Below are 27,402 nucleotides of genomic sequence, written 5' to 3'. Positions count from 1 at the left end.
TCTTGTATCACGTTTTTCTTCATTAAAGTAACATGAGTAACCTACACGCTGCATTTCGGTCCGACTCTCTTTCCACAAACGAAGAACGCCGTTACAGAATCACCCACCGTAAACGGACCGAGTGGCGTGGTTACAGGCAGCGACAGCTTGAACAGCGAAGGGAGGACGTTATGGACAGCAATGGCAAGGATTATACGACGTGGGAAGAAATCGACAGGTGGGCGGCCGATCCAGAGAGAGTGCAGGAGCCTGCCTGGGATTCGCTGCAGCAATGCGAAGAGGGCTATAGACGTATGGAGTCGAAAAGGAGAACACGGCGGTGCAGAGCGAAACCCGAAAGTCACCCCAAAAAATGTATTGGGGGGGGGGGGCTCAGGGAGAGTATGGCTGAGTCAGGAGATAGACCTGAGCCAACTCTCCTTGTTTATCGTGAGGAGCCAAGGAGGAGACCAGAGCCAGTGTTCGAGGTGAGCGAAGCAGAGACTGTGAAGGAGTTAATGGGGAAAGTGGAGTGGAGAGTAATGAGGGAGTTGCTAGCTTGGTGCTATAGATACAATATTCGCCCGACGGATCGTGTCGGGGATTTGATAGCACCTGAGTTAGCGCTCTATACTCAACCTGAGGTGCGTGTTAGTCAGCTGGTGAAGTTGGTGCCAGCCTCACGCACCAGGCCTCCTGTGCACATCCCTAGCCTTGCACGTCCTGTGCCCACACTGCTCTCAAGATCTCCTGTACGCCTTCACTGTCTAGCCCATCCTGTGCCACCTCCACACTCCAGTCCTCCGGTAGCAGCTCCCCGCACCAGGATTCCTGTGCGTGTCCTCAATCCAATACCACCAGTTCCAGCACCACGCACCAGGCCTTCAGTGCGCCTCGCCTGTTCATCACAGCCAGAGCCTTCCTTCCCTCCTACGCTGTCGGGAGTCTCCCGCCTGTTCAGCGCAGCCAGAGCCTGTCTCCTCTCCTGCGCTGCTGGAGCCTCCTGCCTGTTCGGAGCAGCCTGAGCTACCAGTCTGCAGAGAGCTGTCAGTCTGCCAAGTGCTGTCAGTCTGCATGAAGCAGCCAGAGCTGTCAGTCTGCATGAAGCAGCCAGAGCTGTCAGTCTGCATGAAACAGCCAGAGCTGTCAGTCTGCATGAAGCAGCCAGAGCTGTCAGTCTGCCCAGCGCCGCCAGTGCTCCCAGTCTGCCCAGCGCCGCCAGTGCTCCCAGTCTGCCCAGCGCCGCCAGTGCTCCCAGTCTGCCCAGCGTCGCCAGTCTGCCCAGCGCCACCAGTGCTCCCAGTCTGCCCAGTGCCGCCAGTGCTCCCCGTCTGCCCAGCACCGCCAGTGCTCCCCGTCTGCCCAGCGCTGCCAGTGCTCCCAGTCTGCCCAGCGCTGCCAGTGCTCCCAGGATCCGCCAGAAGTGCCAGTCTGCCAGGATCCGCCAGAAGTGCCAGTCTGCCAGGATCCGCCAGAAGTGCCAGTCTGCCAGGATCCGCCAGAAGTGCCAGTCTGCCAGGATCCGCCAGAAGTGCCAGTCTGCCAGGATCCGCCAGAAGTGCCAGTCTGCCAGGATCCGCCAGAAGTGCCAGTCTGCCAGGATCCGCCAGAAGTGCCAGTCTGCCAGGATCCGCCAGAAGTGCCAGTCTGCCAGGATCCGCCAGAAGTGCCAGTCTGCCAGGATCCGCCAGAAGTGCCAGTCTGCCAGGATCCGCCAGAAGTGCCAGTCAGCCAGGATCTGCCAGTCTGCAGAGAGCTGTCAGTCTGCATAGAGCAGCTAGATCCGCCAGCCAGCCAGGAGTTACCGGAGCCTACTACCTGTCTGAGCTTCATCTCAGTACTGGGCGTCCTCTCAGTACTGGGCGTCATCTCAGTACTGGGCTTCCCCTCAGTCCCGGGCTGCTTCTGTCCCGAGCTGACCCTCTGTCCCGAGCTGCACCTCTGTCCCGGGCTGCACCTCTGTCCCGGGCTGCCCCTCTGTCCCGGGCTGCCCCTCTGTCCCGAGCTGCACCTCTGTCCCGAGCTGCACCTCTGTCCCGAGATGCCCCTCTGTCCCGAGATGCCCCTCTGTCCCGAGATGCCCCTCTGTCCCGAGATGCCCCTCTGTCACGAGCTGCCCCTCTGTCACGAGCTGCTCCTCAGTTATGTGGGGATCTGGGTGAGGACTATTAGGCCATGGTCGGCGGAGAAGGTGGATGATCCCAGGACGCGAAGGGGAGGTACTAGGACATTAATGGAGTGGGGTCCACGTCCCGAGCCAGAACCGCCACCATGGACAGACGCCCACCCGGACCCTCCCTATGCTCTTGAGGTGCGTCCGGGAGTCCGCACCTTAGGGGGGGGGGGTTCTGTCACGCCTTGGTCATTATATTTTGTGTTTTTGGTATAGTTTGGGTAGGCCAGGGTGTGACATGGGTATATATGTTGTGTTTCGTATTGGGGTTTGTATTATTTGGGATTGCCGCTGATTAGGGGTGTGGTATAGGTTTGGCTGCCTGAGGCGGTTCTCAATGAGAGTCAGGTGCTTCTCTTTGTCTCTGATTGGGAACCGTATTTAGGTAGCTTGAGTTCGCGTTGTATTTCGTGGGTGATTGTCCTGTCTCTGTGTTGTAGTCACCAGATAGGCTGTAATTAGTGTCACGTTCCGTTTGTTGTTTTGTATTCTCACAGTTATTTCTTGTATCACGTTTTTCTTCATTAAAGTAACATGAGTAACCTACACGCTGCATTTCGGTCCGACTCTCTTTCCACAAACGAAGAACGCCGTTACACACATACTGAACACAGTGAATGCACTTGGAGTCATTTAGTGCCTCTTGCCTGCAATGTAATATGTGCTTAGCGAAAGGTCGATCAGATGGAAGTAATTGTCAAATGGTCCTTACCTAGTGTACACAAAGTTTGCTGCTTCAGTGTCTTTAGATATTTTTGTCAGATGTTACTATGGAATACTGAAGTATAATTACAAGCATTTCATAAGTGTCAAAGGCTTTTATTGACAATTACATGAAGTTGATGCAAACAGTCAATATTTGCAGTGTTGACCCTTCTTTTTCAAGAACTCTGCAATCCACCTTGGCATGCTGTCAATTAACTTCTGGGCCACATCCTGACTGATGGCAGCCCATTCTTTCATAATCAATGCTTGGAGTTTGTCAGAATTTGTGGGTTTTTGTTTGTCCACCTGCCACTTAGTTATCACTTTTGCCTTATGGCAAGGTGCTCCATCATGCTGGAAAAGGCATTATTCATCAGACCCCACACATGAATGGTCTCGGGATGCTTTACTGTTGGCATGACACAGGACTGATGGTAGCGCTCACCTTGCTTTTTTTCGGATGCCCCAAACAATCGGACAGGGGATTCAGAGAAAACGACTTTACCCCAGTCCTCAGCAGTCCAATCCCTGTACCTTTTGCAGAATATCAGTCTGTCCCTGATGTTTTTCCTGTAGAGAAGTGGCTTCTTTGCTGCCCAACTTGACACCAGGCCATCCTCCAAAAGTCTTCGCCTCACTGTGCGTGTAGATGCACTCACACCTGCCTGCTGCCATTCCTGAGCAAGCTCTGTACTGGTGGTGCCCCGATCCCGCAGCTGAATCAACTTTAGGAGACCGTCCTGGAGCATGCTGAACTTTCTTGGGCTCCCTGAAGCCTTCTTCACAACAATTGAGCTACTCTCATTGAAGTTCTTTATTATCCGATAAATGGTTGATTTAGGTGCAATCTTACTGGCAGCAATATCTTTGCCTGTGAAGCCCTTTTTGTACAAAGCAATGATGACAGCACGTGTTTCCTTGCAGGTAACCATGGTTGACAGAGGAAGAACAATGATTCCAAGCACCACCCTCCTTTTGAAGCTTCTAGTCTGTTATTCGAACTCAATCAGATTGACAGAGTGATCTCCAGCCTTGTCCTCGTCACCACTCACACCTATTTTAATGAGAGAATCACTGACATGATGGTCATTTTGTGGCAGGACTGAAATGTAGTGGAAATGTTTTTTGGGGATTCAGTTCATTTGCATGGCAAAGAGGGACTTTGCAATTAATTGCAATTCATCTGACCACTCTTCATAACATTCTGGAGTATAATGCAAATTGCCATCATACAAACTGAGGCAGCAGACTTTGTGAACATTAATATGTGTGTCATTCTCAAAACTTTTGGCCACGACTGTACACAGACAGAATAAATATAATAGCAGTTATGTTTGTCTGGCCTCCAATTCAAATCTATACCTTCAAGGGAAAACAAGAAGATGTCCCTGACTTGGAAATAATCAGCTGACATTGCGCTGTTTACTATTCTTGTGTGCTTAAAAGATACTTTGAGCAATTTTTCCCAGTCCATAGTTGAAGTGTGTCAGGGGGTGATACCCATAACTAAATAAATCCTGTTGAATAAAATAAAAAAACTTTAGCCACCGTCCATGAGGTACTGGTGACAACCCACTGGGAGGATTAACTTGAGGTCATGGCCACAGTGACCCACTCATCTCAGGTTTGAGAGGAACTCCAGGGTCTAGGTGCCTCCCACTCATCCACCCCAACACTGGCAGACAGACCCTACATATCATGTATGCCTGAACTATCGGATTTGGACCAGGGCCATAACTTGAGGGTCTTTTTACCTTGCTCCATTACACTGTCATCCCTATTCTTTCTTTCTCTCTTAACTCATATTCCTCTCTTCCTCACCCCCTTAGCCACCTTTTGACAGGCCAGTTCCTCAGTGACGAGGGCAGGTCATGCCATCCTGTTCAGCTCCATATGGATGCAATTATTCCAGGCACTTTGACCACTTCAAAAAATGTTAGCAGACACATTTCCAAAAGTTAAGCAAACATTGAAAAAGACACCTTTGTTTCCCACAACTACATTTGATCATATCTTATGAGACTGGCTGAAATTCATCAACGCAAAGACATTAATTCTGACTCAAATGGGGTCAATAGCAATTTTTTAAATGTAAAGCGGCTGACATATTCAACATTATAACCTTGACTATTTCAAAATGTTGTTGTGTTATAGCCTACATTTAAAATGTATTATATTGAGATGTTCTGTCACGGGCCTACACACAATACCCCATAATGTCAAAGTGGAATTGAATAACTGTATAAAAAAACGAAAGCTGAAATGTCTTGAGTCAATAAGTATTCAAACCCTTTGTTATGGCAAGACTAAATAAGTTTGCTTAACAAGTAACAGTAAACTGCATGGACTTGAATATCCCTTTGAACATGGTGAAGTTATTCATTTGCATGCGCCGAATACAACAGTGAAATGCTTACTTACAAGCCCCTAACCAACAGTGCAGTTTAAAAAGAATAAGGCTAAGAATGAAAGATAAAAGTATTTTATTTAAAAATATATATTTCACCTTTATTTAACCAGGTAGGCTAGTTGAGAACAGAGTAGTAGTGAGAGTGAGTAGTGATGCTGGAAGGGTGGGTAGGTGTGGGCAGCGATCGGTTGAAGAGCATGCATTTAGTTTGCTTGCATTTAAGAGCAGTTGGAAGCCACGGAAGGAGTTGTATGGCATTGAAAACTTGTCTGGAGGTTAGTTAACACAGTGTCCACAGAAGTGCCAGAAGTATACAGAATGGTGTCGTCTGCGTAGAGGTGGATCAGAGAATCACCAGCAGCAAGAGCGACGTCATTGATGTATACAGAGAAAAGAGTTGGCCCGAGGATTGAACCCTGTGACACCCCCATAGAGAGTGCCAGAAGTCCAGACAACAGGCCCTCCGATTTGACACACTGAACTCTGTCAGAGAAGTAGTTGGTGAACCAGGCGAGGCAGTCATTTGAGAAACCAAGGCTGTTGAGTCTGTCGATAAGGATGTGGTGATTGACAGAGTCGAAAGCCTTGGCCAGGTTGATGAATATGGCTGCACAGTATTGTCTTTTATCGATGGTGGTTATGATATCGTTTAGGACCTTGAGCATGGTGCACCCATGACCAGCTCTGAAACCAGATTGCATAACGAAGAAGGTATGGTGGTATTCGAAATGGTCGGTGATCTGTTTGTTAACTTGCCTCTAGCAGTTTGGGTCTAGAGTGTCTCCCCTTTGAAGAGGGGGATGACCGCGGCAGCTTTCCAGTCTTTAGGGATCTTGGTTAGGGCAGGTTGGTTAGGATGATATCTATGAGGGTGCCCGTGTTTACGGATTTGGGGTTGTACCTGGTGGGTTCATTGATAATTTGTGTCAGATTGAGAGCATCAAGCTTAGATTGTTGGATGGCCGGGGTGTTAAGCATGTCCAAGTTAAGGTCACCTAACTGTACGAGCTCTGAAGATAGATGGGGGGCAATAAATTTGCATATGGTGTCCAGGGCACAGCTGGGGGCAGAAGGTGGTCTAAAGCAAGCGGCAACGGTAAAAGACTTGTTTCTGGAGAGGTGGATTTTTTAAAATAGAAGCTCAAATTGTTTGGGCACAGACCTGAAGAGTAAGATAGAACTCTGCAGGCTGTCCCTGCAGTAGATTGCAACTCTGCCCCCTTTGGCAGTTCTATCTTGTCGGAAAATGTTATAGTTAGGAATGGAAATTTCAGGGTTTTTGGTGGTCTTCCTAAGCCAGGATTCAGACACGGCTAGGACATCCAGGTTGGAGTGTGCTAGGGCAGTGAATAAAACAAACTAAGGGAGGAGGCTTCTAATGTTAACATGCATGGCTTTTACGGTTACAGAAGTCAACAAATGAGAGCGCCTGGGAGTGGAGCTAGGCACTGCAGGGTCTGGATTAACCTCCACATCACCAGGAATAGAGGACGAGTAGGATAAGGGTACGGCTAAAGGCTAAAAGAACTGGCCGTCTAGTATGTTCAGAAGAGAGAGTAAAAGGAGCAGATTTCTGGGCACGGTAGAATAGATTCAAGGCATAATGTACAGAGAAAGGTATGGTAGGATGTGAATACAGTGGGGGTAAACCTGTGCATAGAGTGACGATGAAAGAGATATTGTCTCTATAAATATCATTTAAACCAGGTGATGTCACCGCATGTGTGTGGTGGAACTAAAGTGTATTGAGCAGGGCTAGAGGCTCTACAGTGAAATAAGGCAATAATTACTAACCAAAACAGCAATGGACAAGGCATATTGATGTTAGGGAGAGGCATGCGTAGCCAAGTGATCATAGGAGTCCAGTGAGTGGCTTCAGGCAGCTAGCGGGCTGGGGCTAGCAAGCTAGCAGAAGTGCCTTTGAGGGACGTCGCGACAGAAGAAAGTCTGTTGTGGCCACCTCGTGCTGTGATGTCGGCAGACGTATCAGTAGGGCTCCGTGTGGTAAACCAGGCCAATTGTTAAAATAGGTATAGTTGCCAAAGAATTTGTCCGATGGGTCTCTTAAGCTAATAGTCGCTCTGGATAAGAGCGTCTGCTAAATGACTTAAATGTAAATGTAATAGTCCGATGTGCTCTAGACAGCTAGCGGGCTGTGGCTAGCAGGCTAGCAGATGGGCCTAGCAAGGCTAGCTCCAGGCTAATTTGTTCTTTCTTAGGGACAGAGACATTAGCCAGGAGTGGTCACTCAGATAGCAGCTAGCTAGCTGCGATGATCCAGGTGAGAGAAAAAAAGGTTCAGAGCTTGCGGTAGGAATCCGAGATATGGAGAAAAATGAGTCAGATTTGCTCTGGTTTGAATCGCGCTATGCCGACTGGTGAGAGAAGTCTGGACTAAAGCTGTAGGTTTTAAATCAACTTGTGAATGTTATTGAATACAGCTACAGTATGGGAGAGGGGCTCCCTCTGCATGATCCCCCCCTTATATCTTAATGTAATGACATGATAAAAAAATTACCAGATAAACCCTAGTTTATAGAAAAACCCACTTATGTAAATTGATATTTCTGTATGTTATTTTCAATAAATTTGCAAAAATGAATAAACATTTTTTTCCCACTTTGTCATTATGGGGTATTGTGTGGATGGGTGGATAAAAAATCTATTTCATCCATTTTGAATTCAGGTTGTAACAACAAAATGTGGAATAAGTTAAAGGGTATGAATACTTACTGAAGGCACTGTATCTGACAGTCACTATATTGCCCGAGCCAGTGATTTGTGTACAATTTCACTTAGTTAGCTACTATACAAATATCATTCTGTTACATACATGACCACGTTTCTACCATGATACATCATTAAATTAGCCAGTACTTTGTCAGTGTAAGGGGTATTTGGTTGCACCTGGAATTCAAGCTACTGACTCATACCACTGAATGACATTGAGAGAAGTCTATTACGGGTGTTTCCCAGGGATATCGCACTGCCTTACAGTCTGTGGATGGGAGTGGTGGGTGGGGGAGGTTAAGTTAGCAGGACGTGAATCAAAACAAAGTGGTTGGCATATTTCTGTGAGAGCAGCTCCAGCTCCACTGCTGAAATCTGGTCACTGTAACCCAAGCTGAGTCTGGGAGAGGGGCTCCCTCTGAGAAAACCAACCCGCGTCCCAAGGGGGCTCAGTCTGTCCAAATATTTTACCAAACACACAGATAAGTGCCTGCAGACAATCACAGAACATTGCTTTCTCTGCTTGCTTCCACTTTCAAGGGACGGTTCACTCAAAATACACGCTTTGACATAAAGTCGCAATAAAATAGAAAATAAAAAATATGAAAAATTACTGCGCTCCCTCTTCAATATCTTTGGTGTCCACATGGGGTGGGAATGAAGACACAGCATCAAAGAAAGTAGAAAACACCTTAAACTAAGTGCTTCCGCTTTAGATGATGAATCATTTAATCCAAGAAGTGGCCAGATGTTCTCAAGCCATGCTGTAAAAGTAAGGGGACCCCTCTTTCAAAGACGTATCATCCAAATCCTTCCTTTGGTCAGAACAAAGGCTGTGGTGGGTTTTTCTGGGTCTCATTCCTTCTGTTGACAAACGAATTCCAGGCTGGAAAACCAGCCCTCCATAAGTCAGATCTGCTGCCACTCAGAGCAAAACACAGACAGATGCAGTTCAGAGCCATGCCAATGGCTCACCTCATAAGCTCCCATCCTTTAGCTGACGACGTGCTTCAAGTCAGCCAGGTCAGAGCCTTAGTTGTTTATAAATGAGCCACATGTCTGTTTGAAGGGTGTTTTGGGGTGTCTGGAATAGTTTACAGTACATTCTTAGACTCTCCTGACAATAGTTGTGCTCCTGGAATAACAATAAAAATGTTTATGGGTACTTGTAGATGAATCATTTTAGCATGTGAGGTCTCTATTCTTAGTCTCCTCAGATGCACACTTGCTTGGTTTTTCTAAAGTTCAGACTCTCACTATGGGGATGATTTGCTTCCTTTGCTTGTTGAGTAGGGAGATGTGGATAGTTGATGATGCACTGGAGGAAAGTAATCACCTTGTTCCCTACTGTGGATTCAAGGAACCTGTCATCATATACAGTGCCTTCAGAAAGTATTCATACCCCTTGACTTATACTTCAAATCAAATTAAATCAAATTTTATTTGTCACATACACATGGTTAGCAGATGTTAGTGCGAGTGTAGCGAAATGCTTGTGCCTCTAGTTCCGACAATTTACATTTACATTTACATTTAAGTCATTTAGCAGACGCTCTTACAAATTACAAATTGGTGCATTCACCTTATGACATCCAGTGGAGCAGCCACTTTACAATAGTGCATCTAAATCTTTTAAGGGGGGGGGGTGAGAAGGATTACTTTATCCTATCCTAGGTATTCCTTAAAGAGGTGGGGTTTCAGGTGTCTCCGGAAGGTGGTGATTGACTCCGCTGTCCTGGCGTCGTGAGGGAGTTTGTTCCACCATTGGGGGGCCAGAGCAGCGAACAGTTTTGACTGGGCTGAGCGGGAACTGTACTTCCTCAGTGGTAGGGAGGCGAGCAGGCCAGAGGTGGATGAACGCAGTGCCCTTGTTTGGGTGTAGGGCCTGATCAGAGCCTGGAGGTACTGAGGTGCCGTTCCCCTCACAGCTCCGTAGGCAAGCACCATGGTCTTGTAGCGGATGCGAGCTTTAACTGGAAGCCAGTGGAGAGAGCGGAGGAGCGGGGTGACGTGAGAGAACTTGGGAAGGTTGAACACCAGACGGGCTGCGGCGTTCTGGATGAGTTGTAGGGGTTTAATGGCACAGGCAGGAGCCCAGCCAACAGCGAGTTGCAGTAATCCAGACGGGAGATGACAAGTGCCTGGATTAGGACCTGCGCCGCTTCCTGTGTGAGGCAGGGTCGTACTCTGCGGATGTTGTAGAGCATGAACCTACAGGAACGGGCCACCGCCTTGATGTTAGTTGAGAACGACAGGGTGTTGTCCAGGATCACGCCAAGGTTCTTAGCGCTCTGGGAGGAGGACACAGTGGAGTTGTCAACCGTGATGGCGAGATCATGGAACGGGCAGTCCTTCCCGGGAGGAAGAGCAGCTCCGTCTTGCCGAGGTTCAGCTTGAGGTGGTGATCCGTCATCCACACTGATATGTCGCCAGACATGCAGAGATGCGATTCGCCACCTGGTCATCAGAAGGGGGAAAGGAGAAGATTAATTGTGTGTCGTCTGCATAGCAATGATAGGAGAGACCATGTGAGGTTATGACAGAGCCAAGTGACTTGGTGTATAGCGAGAATAGGAGAGGGCCTAGAACAGAGCCCTGGGGACACCAGTGGTGAGAGCACGTGGTGAGGAGACGGATTCTCGCCACGCCACCTGGTAGGAGCGACCTGTCAGGTAGGACGCAATCCAAGCGTGGGCCGCGCCGGAGATGCCCAACTCGGAGAGGGTGGAGAGGAGGATCTGATGGTTCACAGTATCGAAGGCAGCCGATAGGTCTAGAAGGATGAGAGCAGAGGAGAGAGAGTTAGCTTTAGCAGTGCGGAGCGCCTCCGTGATACAGAGAAGAGCAGTCTCAGTTGAATGACTAGTCTTGAAACCTGACTGATTTGGATCAAGAAGGTCATTCTGAGAGAGATAGCGGGAGAGCTGGCCAAGGACGGCACGTTCAAGGGTTTTGGAGAGAAAAGAAAGAAGGGATACTGGTCTGTAGTTGTTGACATCGGAGGGATCGAGTGTAGGTTTTTCAGAAGGGGTGCAACTCTCGCTCTCTTGAAGACGGAAGGGACGTAGCCAGCGGTCAGGGATGAGTTGATGAGCGAGGTGAGGTAAGGGAGAAGGTCTCCGGAAATGGTCTGGAGAAGAGAGGAGGGGATAGGGTCAAGCGGGCAGGTTGTTGGGCGGCCGGCCGTCACAAGACGCGAGATTTCATCTGGAGAGAGAGGGGAGAAAGAGGTCAGAGCACAGGGTAGGGCAGTGTGAGCAGAACCAGCGGTGTCGTTTGACTTAGCAAACGAGGATCGGATGTCGTCGACCTTCTTTTCAAAATGGTTGACGAAGTCATCTGCAGAGAGGGAGGAGGGGGAGGGGGAGGAGGATTCAGGAGGGAGGAGAAGGTGGCAAAGAGCTTCCTAGGGTTAGAGGCAGATGCTTGGAATTTAGAGTGGTAGAAAGTGGCTTTAGCAGCAGCAACAGAAGAGGAAAATGTAGAGAGGAGGGAGTGAAAGGATGCCAGGTCCGCAGGGAGGCGAGTTTTCCTCCATTTCCGCTCGGCTGCCCGGAGCCCTGTTCTGTGAGCTCGCAATGAGTCGTCGAGCCACGGAGCGGGAGGGGAGGACCGAGCCGGCCTGGAGGATAGGGGACATAGAGAGTCAAAGGATGCAGAAAGGGAGGAGAGGAGGGTTGAGGAGGCAGAATCAGGAGATAGGTTGGAGAAGGTTTGAGCAGAGGGAAGAGATGATAGGATGGAAGAGGAGAGAGTAGCGGGGGAGAGAGCGAAGGTTGGGACGGCGCGATACCATCCGAGTAGGGGCAGTGTGGGAAGTGTTGGATGAGAGCGAGAGGGAAAAGGATACAAGGTAGTGGTCGGAGACTTGGAGGGGAGTTGCAATGAGGTTAGTGGAAGAACAGCATCTAGTAAAGATGAGGTCGAGCGTATTGCCTGCCTTGTGAGTAGGGGGGGAAGGTGAGAGGGAGAGGTCAAAAGAGGAGAGGAGTGGAAAGAAGGAGGCAGAGAGGAATGAGTCAAAGGTAGGCGTGGGGAGGTTAAAGTCGCCCAGAACTGTGAAAGGTGAGCCGTCCTCAGGAAAGGAGCTTATCAAGGCATCGAGCTCATTGATGAACTCTCCGAGGGAACCTGGAGGGCGATAAATGATAAGGATGTTAAGCTTGAAAGGGCTGGTAACTGTGAAAGCATGGAATTCAAAGGAGGCGATAGACAGATGGGTAAGGGGAGAAAGAGAGAATGACCACTTGGGAGAGATGAGGATCCCGGTGCCACCACCCCGCTGACCAGAAGCTCTCGGGGTGTGCGAGAACACGTGGGCGGAAGAGAGAGCAGTAGGAGTAGCAGTGTTATCTGTGGTGATCCATGTTTCCGTCAGTGCCAAGAAGTCGAGGGACTGGAGGGAGGCATAGGCTGAGATGAACTCTGCCTTGTTGGCCGCAGATCGGCAGTTCCAGAGGCTACCGGAGACCTGGAACTCCACGTGGGTCGTGCGCGCTGGGACCACCAGATTAGGGTGTCCGCGGCCACGCGGTGTGGAGCGTTTGTATGGTCTGTGCAGAGAGGAGAGAACAGGGATAGACAGACACATAGTTGACAGGCTACAGAAGAGGCTACGCTAATGCAAAGGAGATTGGAATGACAAGTGGACTACACGTCTCGAATGTTCAGAAAGTTGAGCTTACGTAGCAAGAATCTTATTGCCTAAAATGATTAAAAATGATACAGTACTGCTGAAGTAGGCTAGCTGGCAGTGGCTGCGTTGTTGACTTTGTAGGCTAGCTGGCAGTGGCTGCGTAGTTTTGAGGTGTTCACTATTATTCTACAATGTAGAATAGTGAAAATAAAGAAAAATCCTTGAATGAGTAGGTGTGGTCAAACTTTTGAACTTTTTCCCTTCCAAACATCAAGTTCTTATTGCAACATGGGCAATACATCTATCGTCTGATTCATCAACAAAGACTGTTTCCTTTCCTACTGGTTAAAGTCTGACACTTTGATACAAAGTGCAATTGAGGTGTCTCAACCTAATGACGACCTTATCGTTAAAAATTCGGCACAATATAACTATATTTTTCTTTCTTTCCTATAAAATCTGACAATTACCATGTTCCTGCAACATGCTCATCTTGACATGGACTGGCAGTCAGGGCCGGTTCCAGGCATAAACGGCCGCTTAGGGTCCCCTGAGTTCCTTTATTTTAGGAACTCAGTTGGGGTCTCAACTTACTATTGAGAGTAAGCATCGTAGAATACACCAGGTGCAATTTCAAAGTCACTGACAGTCACTCAATTAGTCATGTCAGCTAACCATTTTTTTTATTGGTAGTTAGTCTAGCCAGCTGTCTAAACTTCTAGCAATCATGGCCGAATACTGACTGGCATGCAGGGCCAGGGGGCCCCCATTGATTTTGTTAGTCATTTTCACTCAGATATAATATTAACAGGGCATAAGTCATGCAGAATTGCAGGAAATTTGCATCAAAACGGAAAACATGTCTCTCCACCCCATGGCAAAATTAGTGAATTGCATGAAATGTGTTATGAAATTTTAAAGTTTTCTCAACGCTCCATGGACACATTTGTAGAATCGCAGAAAACTTTCAGTAAAACTGCAACATTTTCTCTACGCCCCATGGCAAAATGTGTAGATTTTCAGGAAATTAACTATAAAATGTAAATGTTTCTGTCCACCATCAAGACGGGGGGCCACTATAATGTTTTTCTGTGAGGTGGAGGGCCCTCCAATCAAATCTTGTTTAGTACTGCAGCTCCAGCTGTGCCATCAGAGACTCTGGGTTCGCGCCCAGGCACTGTCGTCCGTGGGGCGACGCACCGTCTGGCCTAGCGTCGTCTGGGTTAGGGAGGGCTTGGCCGGCGACTCCTGTGGCGGGCCGGGCGCAGTGCGCGCTAACAAAGGTTGCCAGGTGCACAGTGTTTCCTCCGACACATTGGTGCGGCTGGTTCCCGGGTTGGATGCGCTGTGTTAAGAAGCAGTGCGGCTTGGTCGTGAATCAGAAGACGCATGACTTTCAACCTTCGTCTCTCCCGAGCCCGTACGGGAGTTGTAACAATGAGACAAGATAGTAGCTACTAAAAACAATTGGATTCCACGAAATTGGTGAGAAAAAGGGGTAAAATTCAACAACAAAAAAAAAGTCTAGAGCCAGCCCTGCTGTAAGTTCATGAGAACACTTGCTTATGAAGTCCCATCATATTCTCCCTGTTCAATGTTCCAAAGATGACTCATTGTGATGACTCTTCTCTTGACCAGCTGTTTCCATAGGCCAGTGAAATATGGGGTACAGCAGCTGTGCATGCATTACCACACACACACACACACACACACACACACACACACACACACACACACACACACACACACACACACACACACACACACACACACACACACACACACACACACACACACAGGGAGGCAGGCTTCAAGGCCAGATGACACACCAGCTGCCCAGCGCATGACGACAACCTGAGGCATCACAACCCGGAGCCTGAAACAACAAGGATGCGCTGGTTTCGATTAATGTAATGCTCCCTGGGAGCGAACAATCTCTGAAACGACTGTGTCGATAGAGTGGGAGGGAAGAGACCTCCTATTCCCAGATGATGTCATTTCTTTACCTCAGAAGCAAATGCTTTCAGGATGAAGATGGGGAAGTCATGTGGGTATTGCCACATAAGTTGGATGACTTCTGCAACTGTGGCTTGCCTATCCAGGGATATCAATGCCTCCTGAGCACTGACCCTGGGGTGCTTTGCTTCAACAGCTCTTTGCACTTTTTCAAGTCACAATGGAGTTTTGCAACAGGTATGTGTACAGTGAATGTGTATGGCTTCAACGGCTCATTTTCCAGGAATACACATTCTACTCTTCATACAGGTTACAAATCTCTAGTCTCTGCATTTCCATCTCTCTTTCTCTGTTGATTTATACCTATACAGTGCCTTTAGAAAGTATTCACACCCCTTGACTTTTTCCACATTTTGTTGTGTTACATGCTGAATTTAAAATGGAATAAATTGAGCTTTTTTTGTCACTGGCCTACACACACACAATACCCCATAATGTCAAAGTGGAATTAATCTCTTCAAAATATTTACAAATGAATAAAAAATGAAAATCTGAAATGTCTTCGAGTCAGTAAGTATTCAACCCCTTTGTTATGGCCTAAATAAGTTCAGGAGTAAAAATGTGCTTGACAAGTCACAAAATAAGTTGCATGGACTCCCTCTGTGTGCAATAATAGTGTTTAACATGATTTTTGAATGATTACTTCATCTTTGTACCCCACACATGGACTTTACAGTCCCTCAGCTGAGCAGTGAATTTCAAACACAGATTCAACCAAAGACCAGGGAGGTTATCCAATGCCTCACAAAGAAGGGCACCTATTGGTAGATGGGTAAAAATAAAAACTGCAGACATTGAATATCTCTTTGAGTATGTTGAAGTTACTAAATACACTTTGGATGGTGTGTCAATACACCAGGTCACTACAAAGATACAGGTGTACTTCCAAAGTCAGTTGCCGGAAAGGAAGGACACTGCTCAGGGATTTCACCAACAGTTACAGAGTTTAATGGCTGTGATAGGAGAAAACTGAGGATGGATCAATAACATTGTAGTTACTCCACAATACTAACCTAATTGACAGAGTGAAAATAAGGAATCCTCTACAGATAACTTGGCACTAAAGTAATACTGCAAAAAATGTGTTTTGTTTGGGGCAAATCCAATACAACACATTACTGAGTACCACTCTCCATATTTTCAAGCAGCGACCATGGCTGCATTGAGCTATGATATGCTTGTAATCGTTAAGGACTGGGGAGTTTTTCAGGATAAAAAAAGAAACGTAATGGAGATAAGCACAGGCAAAATCCTAGAGGAAAACCCTGTTCAGCCTGCTTTCCACCAGACACTGGGAGATGAATTCACATTTCAGCAGGACAATAACCGAAAACACAAGGCCAATTCTACGCTGGAGTTGCTTAACAAGAAGACAGTGAATGTTCCTGAGTGGTCGAGTTACAGTTTTGACTTAAATCTACCTGAAAATCTATGGCAAGACTTGAAAATGATTGTCTAGGAATGATCAACAATTCTGTTATGCAGGTGAGTGAGGACCCAAAAGCGGTTTAACAGAAACAGAGTCTTTTAATGTCAAAACACAGGGAAGACATAGATCCTCTTCAGATGTATCGATTGACAAAATAGACAACCCGCAGAGAGGGCGACAAATAAATCATAAAGTCCTCTGATCTTTACAGGAGAGTCCCCTTCTAGCAGCAGAGGAGAATAGCAGGGTTAGCGGCAACAGACTGCTGGTCTCTCCGGGTAGGCGCGGGTTGTAGAGGACAGAGGTACCTGATCACACGTAGCATCTGATGAAGAGGCAGATTACGACAGGACGGGACAAGGGTGAAGCAAACGAGAATCTGACAAAGACAGAAGCAGAAACAGAGAGAGAAATAGAGACCTAATCAGAGGGAAAAAGGGAACAGGTGGGAGAGGGTAAACGAGGTAGTTAAAGGAGATGAGGAACAGCTGGGGGAAGGAAAGGAAGAGAAGGTAACCTAATACGACCAGCAGGGGGAAACTAAGTGAAGAGAAAGAACAGGAACAAGACATAACATGACAATACATGACAAATTCATTTGACAGAGCTTGATGAATTTTTAAAGGAATAATGGGCAAATGTTACACAATCCAAGTATGGAAAGCTCTTAGAGACTTACCCAGAAAGATTTACAGCTGTAACCACTTTGTCATTATGGGTTATTGTGTGTAGATGGGTGAGAAAAATAAATAAATGTAATCTATTTTGAATTCAGGCTGTAACACAACAAAATGTCGAATAAGTCAAGGGATATGAATACTTTCTGAAGGCACTGTATACAGTATGCCATTTAGCAGACACTTTTCTCCATCGTGAAATTTTCGTATGGGTGGCCCCAGCGGGAATTGAATCTACAATCCTGGCAATGCAAATGCCAATCTCTACCAACTGAGCATGACAGGACTAGTCTCCCATCTCTCCCACAGGACGACAATACACAACTCCAAATTATGCTGCTGCCAGGGTCCCTCACCTCAAACTGCAACACGGCTACACTGGAGCTTTCCAGACCGACATTTTATACCTTTGAACATTTTTGAGTCAGATAACTTAGTTTTTTTCTGACTAGCAGTAATTTTCTTCACCAAAATAAACAGATCAAGTCATTCATGAAAAATATGATATGATATCAGATTGCCATGGTTGAGATCCTACAGTATAAGACCTGTGGAGTACACAGCCATGTGAATGATTGCAGAGATGGAGATGTTTGGTGGTCGGGCCAGTAGCAGATGTTCATGACTCAGGGATGAATCCTAATTCATGAGTGCTTGAAGTGCACACAAATCTCCCAATGACAGAGAAGCCATTTGCTTGTGTGAGAGGGTGTGTGTGTGTGTGCGTTTGTGTGTGCATGCGTGCATGTTATAGAGCTGAACTTCCTGCCCTGAGACATCCAATCCCTGGGGTTCCTAGTCTGTGAAGACATCTGCTATAACAGAGAGGTGGAGAGTGGCAAAGTTTGGGTAGGGGGGGTAATGGAGGGATTGGGGAAGACAGGGGAGAGTAGGGAGGATTGGTACATTAACAACAGATGGAGCGTATGACCTTGGTTTCCCTGAAATCCCAAACAAGGCTGGACCCCCAGTAGAACAGACCAGTAGGGCCCGGGGGATCACTATACCGAGGGCTGCCCCACACCGCCACAGTCTGGCTCTGTTTACCCATTCACAGAGAGAGCACATCCAGTCAGTGAGAGGCCCCTCTCCAGATGGTGTGTGTGTGTGTGTGTGTGTGTGTGTGTGTGTGTGTGTGTGTGTGTGTGTGTGTGTGTGTGTGTGTGTGTGTGTGTGTGTGTGTGTGTGTGTGTGTGTGTGTGTGTGTGTGTGTGTGTAACCGCACAATGACTTGCAAATACAGTACGACAACAACATATTGTTTTTGTTACAATTGTACACTATCAGAGTGCAGCATACTCAGTGGTAGCCAGTGGAACACCAAGATAGAAACGATAGATAGCGATCTCAGTGGTAGCCAGTGGAACACCAAGATAGAAACGATAGATAGCGATCTCAGTGGTAGCCAGTGGAACACCAAGATACAATTGATAGATAGCATCTCAGTGGTAGCAGTGGAACACCAAGATAGAAACATAGATAGCTCTCAGTGGTAGCCAGTGGAACACCAAGATAGAAACGATAGATAGCGATCTCAGTGGTAGCCAGTGGAACACCAAGATAGAAACGATAGATAGCGATCTCAGTGGTAGCCAGTGGAACACCAAGATAGAAACGATAGATAGCGATCTCAGTGGTAGCCAGTGGAACACCAAGATAGAAACGATAAATAGCGATCTCAGTGGTAGCCAGTGGAACACCAAGATAGAAAAGATAGATAGCGATCTCAGTGGTAGCCAGTGGAACACCAAGATAGAAACGATAGATAGCGATCTCAGTGGTAGCCAGTGGAACACCAAGATAGAAACGATAGATAGCGATCTCAGTGGTAGCCAGTGGAACACCAAGATAGAAAAGATAGATAACGATGCATACAGACAATCTTTGAGAACAACATAGACACAAAAAGTGGAAACCCCTGTGAGGCCATTCTTCATTTAGACTTTGACCCATTACAACTTTATACTGGTATCTGCAAAAACAATTCTGCCATTAACACTCATTTCACATCTTCATAACATTGCTTTCCTTCTGGAAGTTGACTCCTCAGAGTCAGCACAAAGGAGGGTCATCGCCAGTCCTATGTTGAACAGAGCTCCAGTCTGAAATGGGGAGCAGAGCCATGTTCTCTGTATTAGACACCAGTCATAAATTAGAGACCTTGGTCTCAATTGGACTCCCTTTAAAAATAAAGTTAAAATGAAATCCATTAAATTAACTCTGAACCACCATATCGGTTACAGAAGAAATACTGTGTCTTGGTCCATTAACCCCTTGCCCGATGTGAACTTACGATAAGGAACATTGTCCCAAGAAAAAGCAGAACAGTGAGTCCAACCAAGAGGGAGGACAAGTAAGTAAAATCTGGTTCAGTGACTATTCCTATCTTCATTACACCACAGTCAGGAGATTAAATAAACTAAACAAACCACAAAAACAAAATGCCCAGTCTAGAATACAGTGCATGAGTGGGTGATGATCGGCCATTGTTTTTCACCCTGTGATTTTGATGTCATACAGTACATAGCAGGGAGTTTAGGATTAAACAATGTATGAGGTACACAAGGGGACCGCTGTTTTGACTGCAGTGCCCTTGGGGCATTTCTACCTTCAGCTCACCAGCTCTCTGAGTTTAAAAGGTAGACAGATAGATAGACAGACGAACGGATTGAAGGACGGGCGGACAGACACAGGTACAGATGTAGGATCTTAATTTGACACAGCAAAATAATCCTCAGCAACAGAATTTTAACGTTTAGTCCATAATGTTGCTTGATCAGTGGTTAGGCAATTAGCTGGCCAAAAGTAGGCTACATGAAAAGTGCAATACTGTTCATATAACCATGTGTTAGTGTGGGCTTTCAGTGAATTTATGTAAATCACGAAGCTCATCTACATTTGCAGGAAAATGGTCAGCATCAAAAGTGATGAAATTAAGATCCTACATCTGTACAGTACTCTACTCACCCTCTTTGCAGTCGTCTCCCAGGAAGCCTGGGCAGCACCTCCACTCCAGTGCTGTCACCTGGCGAAACGTCAGCCTGTACATGGGCCGGACCAGGGTCCTGTAACTGAGAGAAGATGCTGGTCACTGACGGGCAGCACTTTAGCACTGGGGCACGTGTTCACTTCACAGACATCATTAGAGGTCTTAACACTGACGTCAGTAACATTACTGTAGGACAACCTTCACAGACATCCTTAGAGGTCTTAACACGGACGTCAGTAACATTACTGTAGGACAACCTTCACAGACATCATTAGAGGTCTTAACACTGACGTCAGTAACATTACTGCAGGACAAACCTTCACAGACATCATTAGAGGTCTTAACACTGACGTGAGTAACATTACTGTAGGACAAACCTTCACAGACATCATTAGAGGTCTTAACACTGACGTCAGTAACATTACTGTAGGACAACCTTCACAGACATCATTAGAGGTCTTAACACTGACGTCAGTAACATTACTGTAGGACAACCTTCACAGACATCATTAGAGGTCTTAACACTGACGTCAGTAACATTACTGTAGGACAACCTCACAGACATCATTAGAGGTCTTAACACGGACGTCAGTAACATTACTGTAGGACAACCTCACAGACATCATTAGAGGTCTTAACACTGACGTCAGTAACATTACTGTAGGACAACCTTCACAGACATCATTAGAGGTCTTAACACGGACGTCAGTAACATTACTGTAGGACAACCTTCACAGACATCATTAGAGGTCTTAACACTGACGTCAGTAACATTACTGTAGGACAAACCTTCACAGACATCATTAGAGGTCTTAACACTGACGTCAGTAACATTACTGTAGGACAACCTTCACAGACATCATTAGAGGTCTTAACACTGACGTCAGTAACATTACTGTAGGACAACCTTCACAGACATCATTAGAGGTCTTAACACGGACATCAGTAACATTACTGTAGGACAACCTTCACAGACATCATTAGAGGTCTTAACACGGACGTCAGTAACATTACTGTAGGACAAACCTTCACAGACGTCATTAAAGGTCTTAACACTAATGTCAGTAACATTACTGTAGGACAACCTTCACAGACATCATTAGAGGTCTTAACACTGACGTCAGTAACATTACTGTAGGACAAACCTTCACAGACGTCATTCAAATCCTTTACAAGGGAGAGAATACACTGACCTCTTTACACTGGGAATGACTAAATCAAAATATGTTTAATTCATCTGTAACATTGGGATAAAATAACAATGTCGATCCAAGCTTAACACTATGTCCGAATACCCAGAGTCCATTAAAGTAGACTTTCTGGAAGACATAGAACAATGGAATGCAACCACACAGTTACAAATCACACACATCTACAGTATATGATAAACGGCTATGGTCTTACATCAGTGTCTTTTCTGGGAGCAATGGCACACCTGGGAATACTGGAATGGGAATGGGAAAAATCCTATTCATATGCCTTAATGGTGTATGACTTGCTGCCCTGCGTGGTGTTCTAGGGAGTAAATCTGCCTTCTTCGACCAACAAAACAATTAATAAAGAGCATTTCCATGGGGGTGAATTATCAGTCATTAGACTGTCTGTAGTCAAAGCTGGATAATATAAACACATTATAATTATGACCTCTTGTGCAACATCCGGCCAGACTCTTGTCCAGCTGAACTGAAACCAGAATCAATGATCTGATCTTTTCCCTCAAGAATGCTTTGTCTTCAGGAGATGTAGAATTATGAATCTGAAGGCACCAAAATGTAGTGGCAGCAAAATATAATGTCAAGAGTCATAGCTATCCTGAAGGCGACTAAGGGAAACCTGGAAATGGCAGCCACCAAAGCTTTTGGCTCAGCAAGATGGTTTGTTACCTTATAGGCTACTACAACCCATTATGATTTATATCTAGCTTGTTGACATGAGTGGATATTCCCTAAACTCAATATGGGTCCCAGCAAAACACCGAAATCATAACACTTCATGTCTGAGGTTGTAATTGCCGCTGCACGACAATCAATCTGCATGAAGGGCCTGTGGCAGTGAGTGAGTGAATGCCATTCATACCTGATGAGCTTAGAACAGGGTCCTGGCCACCGGCAACTCTGAAACACTCGCTGTACTAGCGTCTCCGTCCCGTTGTGCACTTGGCATGACACAGTCTTTGACACTGTGTACTGACACCAGTTCCTACCAAAGGAGACCACAGGGAGGCAGAGTTTTAGCGTGTGTGTGTGTGTGTATAATAAAGCTTTTTTATTGCAATTCTTATTTTATTGAGGAAAACTCTCTGGCAGGTCTGCTCATGTCAATTGAGAAGTTTGGAATATCAGGACAAATCTAGTAAGACATTAAATAAATGTGTTCATATTGTCATAAACTAGTGTTGAGAGACAATGGGCAATTTCTAAGTAGTCTGCTCCATTAATTCATTCCAAATCAAACCAGAGCCACATCTTAATGCTTTGTTTCATTATTGCCAGTACTGCTTTTCATTTCATTATTCATAGCAGGAATTGCAAGTTATATACTTTTGGTTACTTCATTCAGAATAAAGTCAACGCAAAGTGTCATGCTCAAGCATACACAACAAGTCCAACTTTCTCAACAGAATGAGAGCTATACTTTTTTTATCTTGTTTTTTATTTAACTAGGTAAGTCAGTTATTTACAATGAGCGCCTACACCGCCAAACCTGGACGACGCTGGGCCAATTGTGCGCCGCCCTATGGTACTCCCAATAATGGCTGGTTGTGATGCAGCCTGGAATCGAACCAGGGTGTCTGTGGTGAAGCCTCAAGCACTGAGATGCTATGTCTTAGACTGCTGCGCCACTCGGAGCTCCCCCCAAAATATATATTTTTCTATTTCATGTTTATCCTTGAACAACAACTTGGAATCATAATAACTTTTCTGATGAATACATGAATGACTTCATTAGGTTTTCATTTAGGCTACTTATTTGCTTGAGGTCCACTTACCTGCGAGCCGCGTTGGTGCCTGCAAGGGGTCCAGCAGTGTGTTCAGTGTGGATGCGTTGCAATGTCACACCTGGAAACTGATAGACAAACCCGGTCCCTTGTGACAGACTGGGTGAACACATCCAAATACAGAGAAAGCTCAAAATTATTGAAGCTGTCATTGTCTGCGAATTTATGGTTCCTTTCGAGTGATAGTTTGAAGTGTATAAAGTTTGGAGACTGACGTCTTGGGAAGGCAAAGCCGCAGGGAACGAATATAGCGTCCTAATTTGTCATTAAAGTAAATTCATTCCTTATAAATCTGCAACGTCGTGAGACATTCTGTAGTGTTCTCCTGGTCCCTGCCTTCGTCGTGTTAGACGTTTGCCTTCCAACTCTGGAGGGAATGTATACTGTCTGCAGCAGCGTGCGCGCTATATGCAGCAGTTTTTGCGCAGAGCCTATTACCGCTCAGTAATGTGGAACGGATAAAGTTCAGCTATTCGTTTTACATGTATGGAATAGGAAGCCGTATCAAACCTTATCCATACATAATTTACGAGGCACCAACATTAACTAACAAGTGCGTAAATTCAAATGAAATAGTGATGCAAATCATATCGGTTTAATTGATCAAAAAGTGTGAAAAGTAGCAATAGATCTGAAGGAAAGAACTAGTATAGGCAGGTAGGGGCCTAGAGTAAGAGTGCATTTACACATTGTTACATAGTACTCACAACCAGTATAATCTCCCGTGGCATGTTTTACTTCTGGGTTACAGAGATCGGGGATGGGACTGTGGATCTGTCTCTATCCATTAGTTGGCTATCTGATGGGACATCTCAGACAGCACAGGACCGATTTTGATGAAACTTGGGTGAATTATGTGTCTTGCCATAGAGATCTGGCATTTACAAAATTACACTGATTGGCCCAAATCGGGAGATAATAATTCTCTTAAATGTGTTAGTCACAGGTGATAACTCAATTGGCCCAAGGTGGCGCTGCATCATTTGTGGGGGATGACATGTTTACTGTTGTCTTGTTCTCTTTTGATCTCACATGAGCAGAATTGTATCATCCTTTTAATGCAGAGGAGGTTGATGGCTGGAACAGTCCCTTGGTCACATCATCAGGATATCAACAAATTTCTGGAAATGCAAAAACACTGCCATATTTGTGGTATTTTATAAAACATAATAATACTAAATGTATTTATGAACGCAAGCGTCTACTAAAGAGTCCAGAGGCTTCATCTCCAACAACAACTTGTTAGAGAGAAAACATAAACATCATTCATTGACGAGAGATACTTACGAGCTCAAAGAAACATGTCGCTGGTTTAGGAGGATTCAAGCACTGTTAAGGACAACAAACCCAATCAACAAAACAAACCAAAGCCATTTTGCCAAGCGGTATCAAAGATGGCACCAAACAAATCACAAGCAATGGATGTTGACTTGTTAAAATCCATCAACGAAAGGCTTGCCAAACTTGATATCTTGGATATATTACGAGAGGACTTCAATGCATTATGTGCCAGTCTAGAAATCAGCCAATGTCAGATTGATGATCTAAGGAAAGAGAACACAGAACTGAAAGGTACTGTAGACTATATTCATGGTAAGGTGTTGGTGGTGCAAAGGGAGAACAAACAACTTAATTAAAGAAACCTTGCTTGATGTACAGTGTCAAACAATGCGGTACAATCTAATCTTTTCAGGGATACCGGAGAATGACAACAGCAGAAGCTGCGAGGACATTGTCCGAGACTTTATGTCAACTCAACTGAAACTGCCCATTGATGTTGTGCGTAATGTCACTTTCTCCAGAGTCCATAGAATGAGTAAGGCCTCTGGGAATTGGCCAGGGGATATTATTACAGGTTTTGACCATTTTAAGCTAAAGGAAATGGCGAAGAGCAGGGGCAGAGAACTAAGAAACACTGATTTTGGAATGAATGATCACTTCCCCACAGAGATCAATGAAAGGAGAAATACATGTATCCCATCATGAATGAAAAGCGTTGCCTGAATCAACGAGTCTCCATGGTGATGGATAAACTTTACATCAACGGGCAACTGTATCGGGACTCTAGAGTAACTCCCTGACTATTTTAATCCAACTGTATCGGGACTAGTGTAACTCCCTGACTATTTTAATCCAACTGTATCGGGACTCTAGAGTAACTCCCTGACTATTTTAATCCAACTGTATCGGGACTAGTGTAACTCCCTGACTATTTTAATCCAACTGTATCGGGACTAGTGTAACTCCCTGGCTATTTTAATCTAACTGTATCGGGACTCTAGAGTAACTCCCTGGCTATTTTAATCAAACTGTATCGGGACTAGTGTAACTCCCTGGCTATTTTAATCCAACTGTATCGGGACTCTAGAGTAACTCCCTGGCTATTTTAATCCAACTGTATCGGGACTAGTGTAACTCCCTGGCTATTTTAATCCAACTGTATCAGGACTCTAGAGTAACTCCCTGGCTATTTTAATCCAACTGTATCGGGACTAGTGTAACTCCCTGGCTATTTTAATCCAACTGTATCGGGACTAGTGTAACTCCCTGGCTATTTTAATCCAACTGTATCGGGACTCCAGAGTAACTCCCTGGCTATTTTAATCCAACTGTATCGGGACTCTAGAGTAACTCCCTGGCTATTTTAATCCAACTGTATCGGGACTAGTGTAAATCCCTGGCTATTTTAATCCAACTGTATCGGGACTAGTGTAACTCCCTGGCTATTTTAATCCAACTGTATCGGGACTAGTGTAACTCCCTGGCTATTTTAATCCAACTGTATCGGGACTAGTGTAACTCCCTGGCTATTTTAATCCAACTGTATCGGGACTAGTGTAACTCCCTGGCTATTTTAATCCAACTGTATCGGGACTCCAGAGTAACTCCCCGGCTATTTTAATCCAACTGTATCGGGACTCCAGAGTAACTCCCTGGCTATTTTAATCCAACTGTATCGGGACTCTAGAGTAACTCCCTGGCTATTTTAATTCTATGTTCAAATCTGAGTTTGTGTTTTGTAGTGTATCATGACAACTTCAACTATAATGAATACTAATCTCCACTATAATGAATCTCCACTATAATGAATACATGATCTATTCATCTCCACAGGGTTTCATATAGCTCAGGTGAATGTACAGTATGTAGCCTTCCTAACACAATACATGAGGTTTTCAACTTGGTCAACATAAATAATATCCATATTTTAGCCTTGACCGAAACGCATTTAGATTGTATCTGTAAATGATGGGCAAATTAACATTATATAGTCTACTTTGAAGGAATAGGAATGGTGTGGGTGTAGCACTGTACATTCAGAATCATATTTTTATTGTATATATTTATTTAAACTTTATTTAACTAGGCAAGTCAGTTAAGAACAAATTCTTATTTACAATGAAGGTCTACTAAAAAGCCTCCTGCGGTGATGGGGCCTGGGATTAAAGAAATACATTTTTAAAAATACAATATAAATATAGGCCAAAAAACACATCACAACAAGAGACACACAACACTTAGGTCTCACTTAGGTCTTAGGTCTCTCTACATAAAGAGAGACCTAAGACAACATAACAAGGCAGAAACACAACATGGTAGCAGCACAAAACATTGTAAAAACATTATTGGGCAACGTCAACAGCACATAGGTCAAGAAGGTAGAGACAACAATACATCATACAAAGCAGCCACAACTGTCAGTAAGAGTGTCCATGATTGAGTCTTTGAATGAAGAGATTTAGATAAAACTGTCCAGTTTGAGTGTTTGTTGAAGCTCGCTCCAGTCGCTAGCTGCAGTGAATTGAAAAGAAGAGCGATCCAGGGATCTGTGTGCTTTGGGGACCTTTAACAGAATGTGACTGGCAGAACTGGTGTTGTATGTGGAGAATGAAGGCTGCAGTAGATATCTCAGATAGGGGGGAGTGAGGCCGAAGAGGGTTTTATAAATAAGCATCAACCATTGGGTCTTGCGACGGGTATACAGAGATTACCAATTTACAGAGGAGTATAGAGTGCAGTGATGTGTCCTATAAGGAGCATTGGTGGTGAATCTGATGGCCGAATGGTAAAGAACATCTAGCCGCTCGAGAGCACCCTTACCTGCCAATCTATCAATTATGTCTCCGTAATCTAACATGGGTAGGATGGTCATCTGAATCAGGGTTAATTTGTCAGTTGGGGTGAAAGAGGAGTGATTACGATACAGGAAACCAAGTCTAGATTTAACTTTAGCCTGCAGCTTTGATATGTGCTGAGAGAAGGACAGTGCACCATCTAGCCATACTCCCAAGTACTTGTATGAGGTGACTACCTCAAGCTCTAAACCCTCAGAGGTAGTAATAACACCTATGGGAAGACTGGCATTCTTCTTACCAAACCACATGACCTTTGTTTTTGGAGGTGTTCAGAACAAGGTTAAGGGGAGAGAACGCTTGTTGGACACTAAGAAAGCTTTGTTGTGGAGCATTTAACACAAAATCCGGGGAGGGTCCAGCTGAGTATAAAACTGTATCATCTGCATATAAATGGAAGAGAGAGCTACCTACTGTCTGAGCTATGTTGTTGATGTAAATTGCGAAGTGCGTGGGGCCTAGGATTGAGCCTTGGGGTACTCCCTTGGTGACAGGCAGTGGCTGAGACAGCAGACTTATATATATAT

The 27,402-nt window shown here is 45.4% G+C and overlaps 1 protein-coding gene across 1 annotated transcript in view; it reads right to left on the bottom strand.

The window, feature by feature from the left end:
• Positions 1-23,109, bottom strand: part of LOC115135954 (collagen alpha-1(XXVI) chain-like) — a 65,620-nt gene extending 42,511 nt beyond the window's left edge. The window contains exons 1-3 of the mRNA XM_029671212.2: positions 22,734-23,109; positions 21,821-21,943; positions 19,723-19,826 (exon numbers count right to left, since the gene is read on the bottom strand). Coding sequence (XP_029527072.1) covers positions 19,723-19,826; positions 21,821-21,943; positions 22,734-22,894 — 388 coding nt within the window. The 5' untranslated portion in view covers positions 22,895-23,109. The remainder of the gene's footprint in view (positions 1-19,722; positions 19,827-21,820; positions 21,944-22,733) is intronic.
• Between the last annotated feature and the right edge of the window lie 4,293 nt (positions 23,110-27,402).

The sequence above is a fragment of the Oncorhynchus nerka genome, linkage group LG10, assembly GCF_034236695.1.
Source record: "Oncorhynchus nerka isolate Pitt River linkage group LG10, Oner_Uvic_2.0, whole genome shotgun sequence".
In the NCBI taxonomy this organism is placed as follows: domain Eukaryota; kingdom Metazoa; phylum Chordata; class Actinopteri; order Salmoniformes; family Salmonidae; genus Oncorhynchus; species Oncorhynchus nerka.
This window is presented reverse-complemented; position numbering and strand designations above follow the sequence as displayed.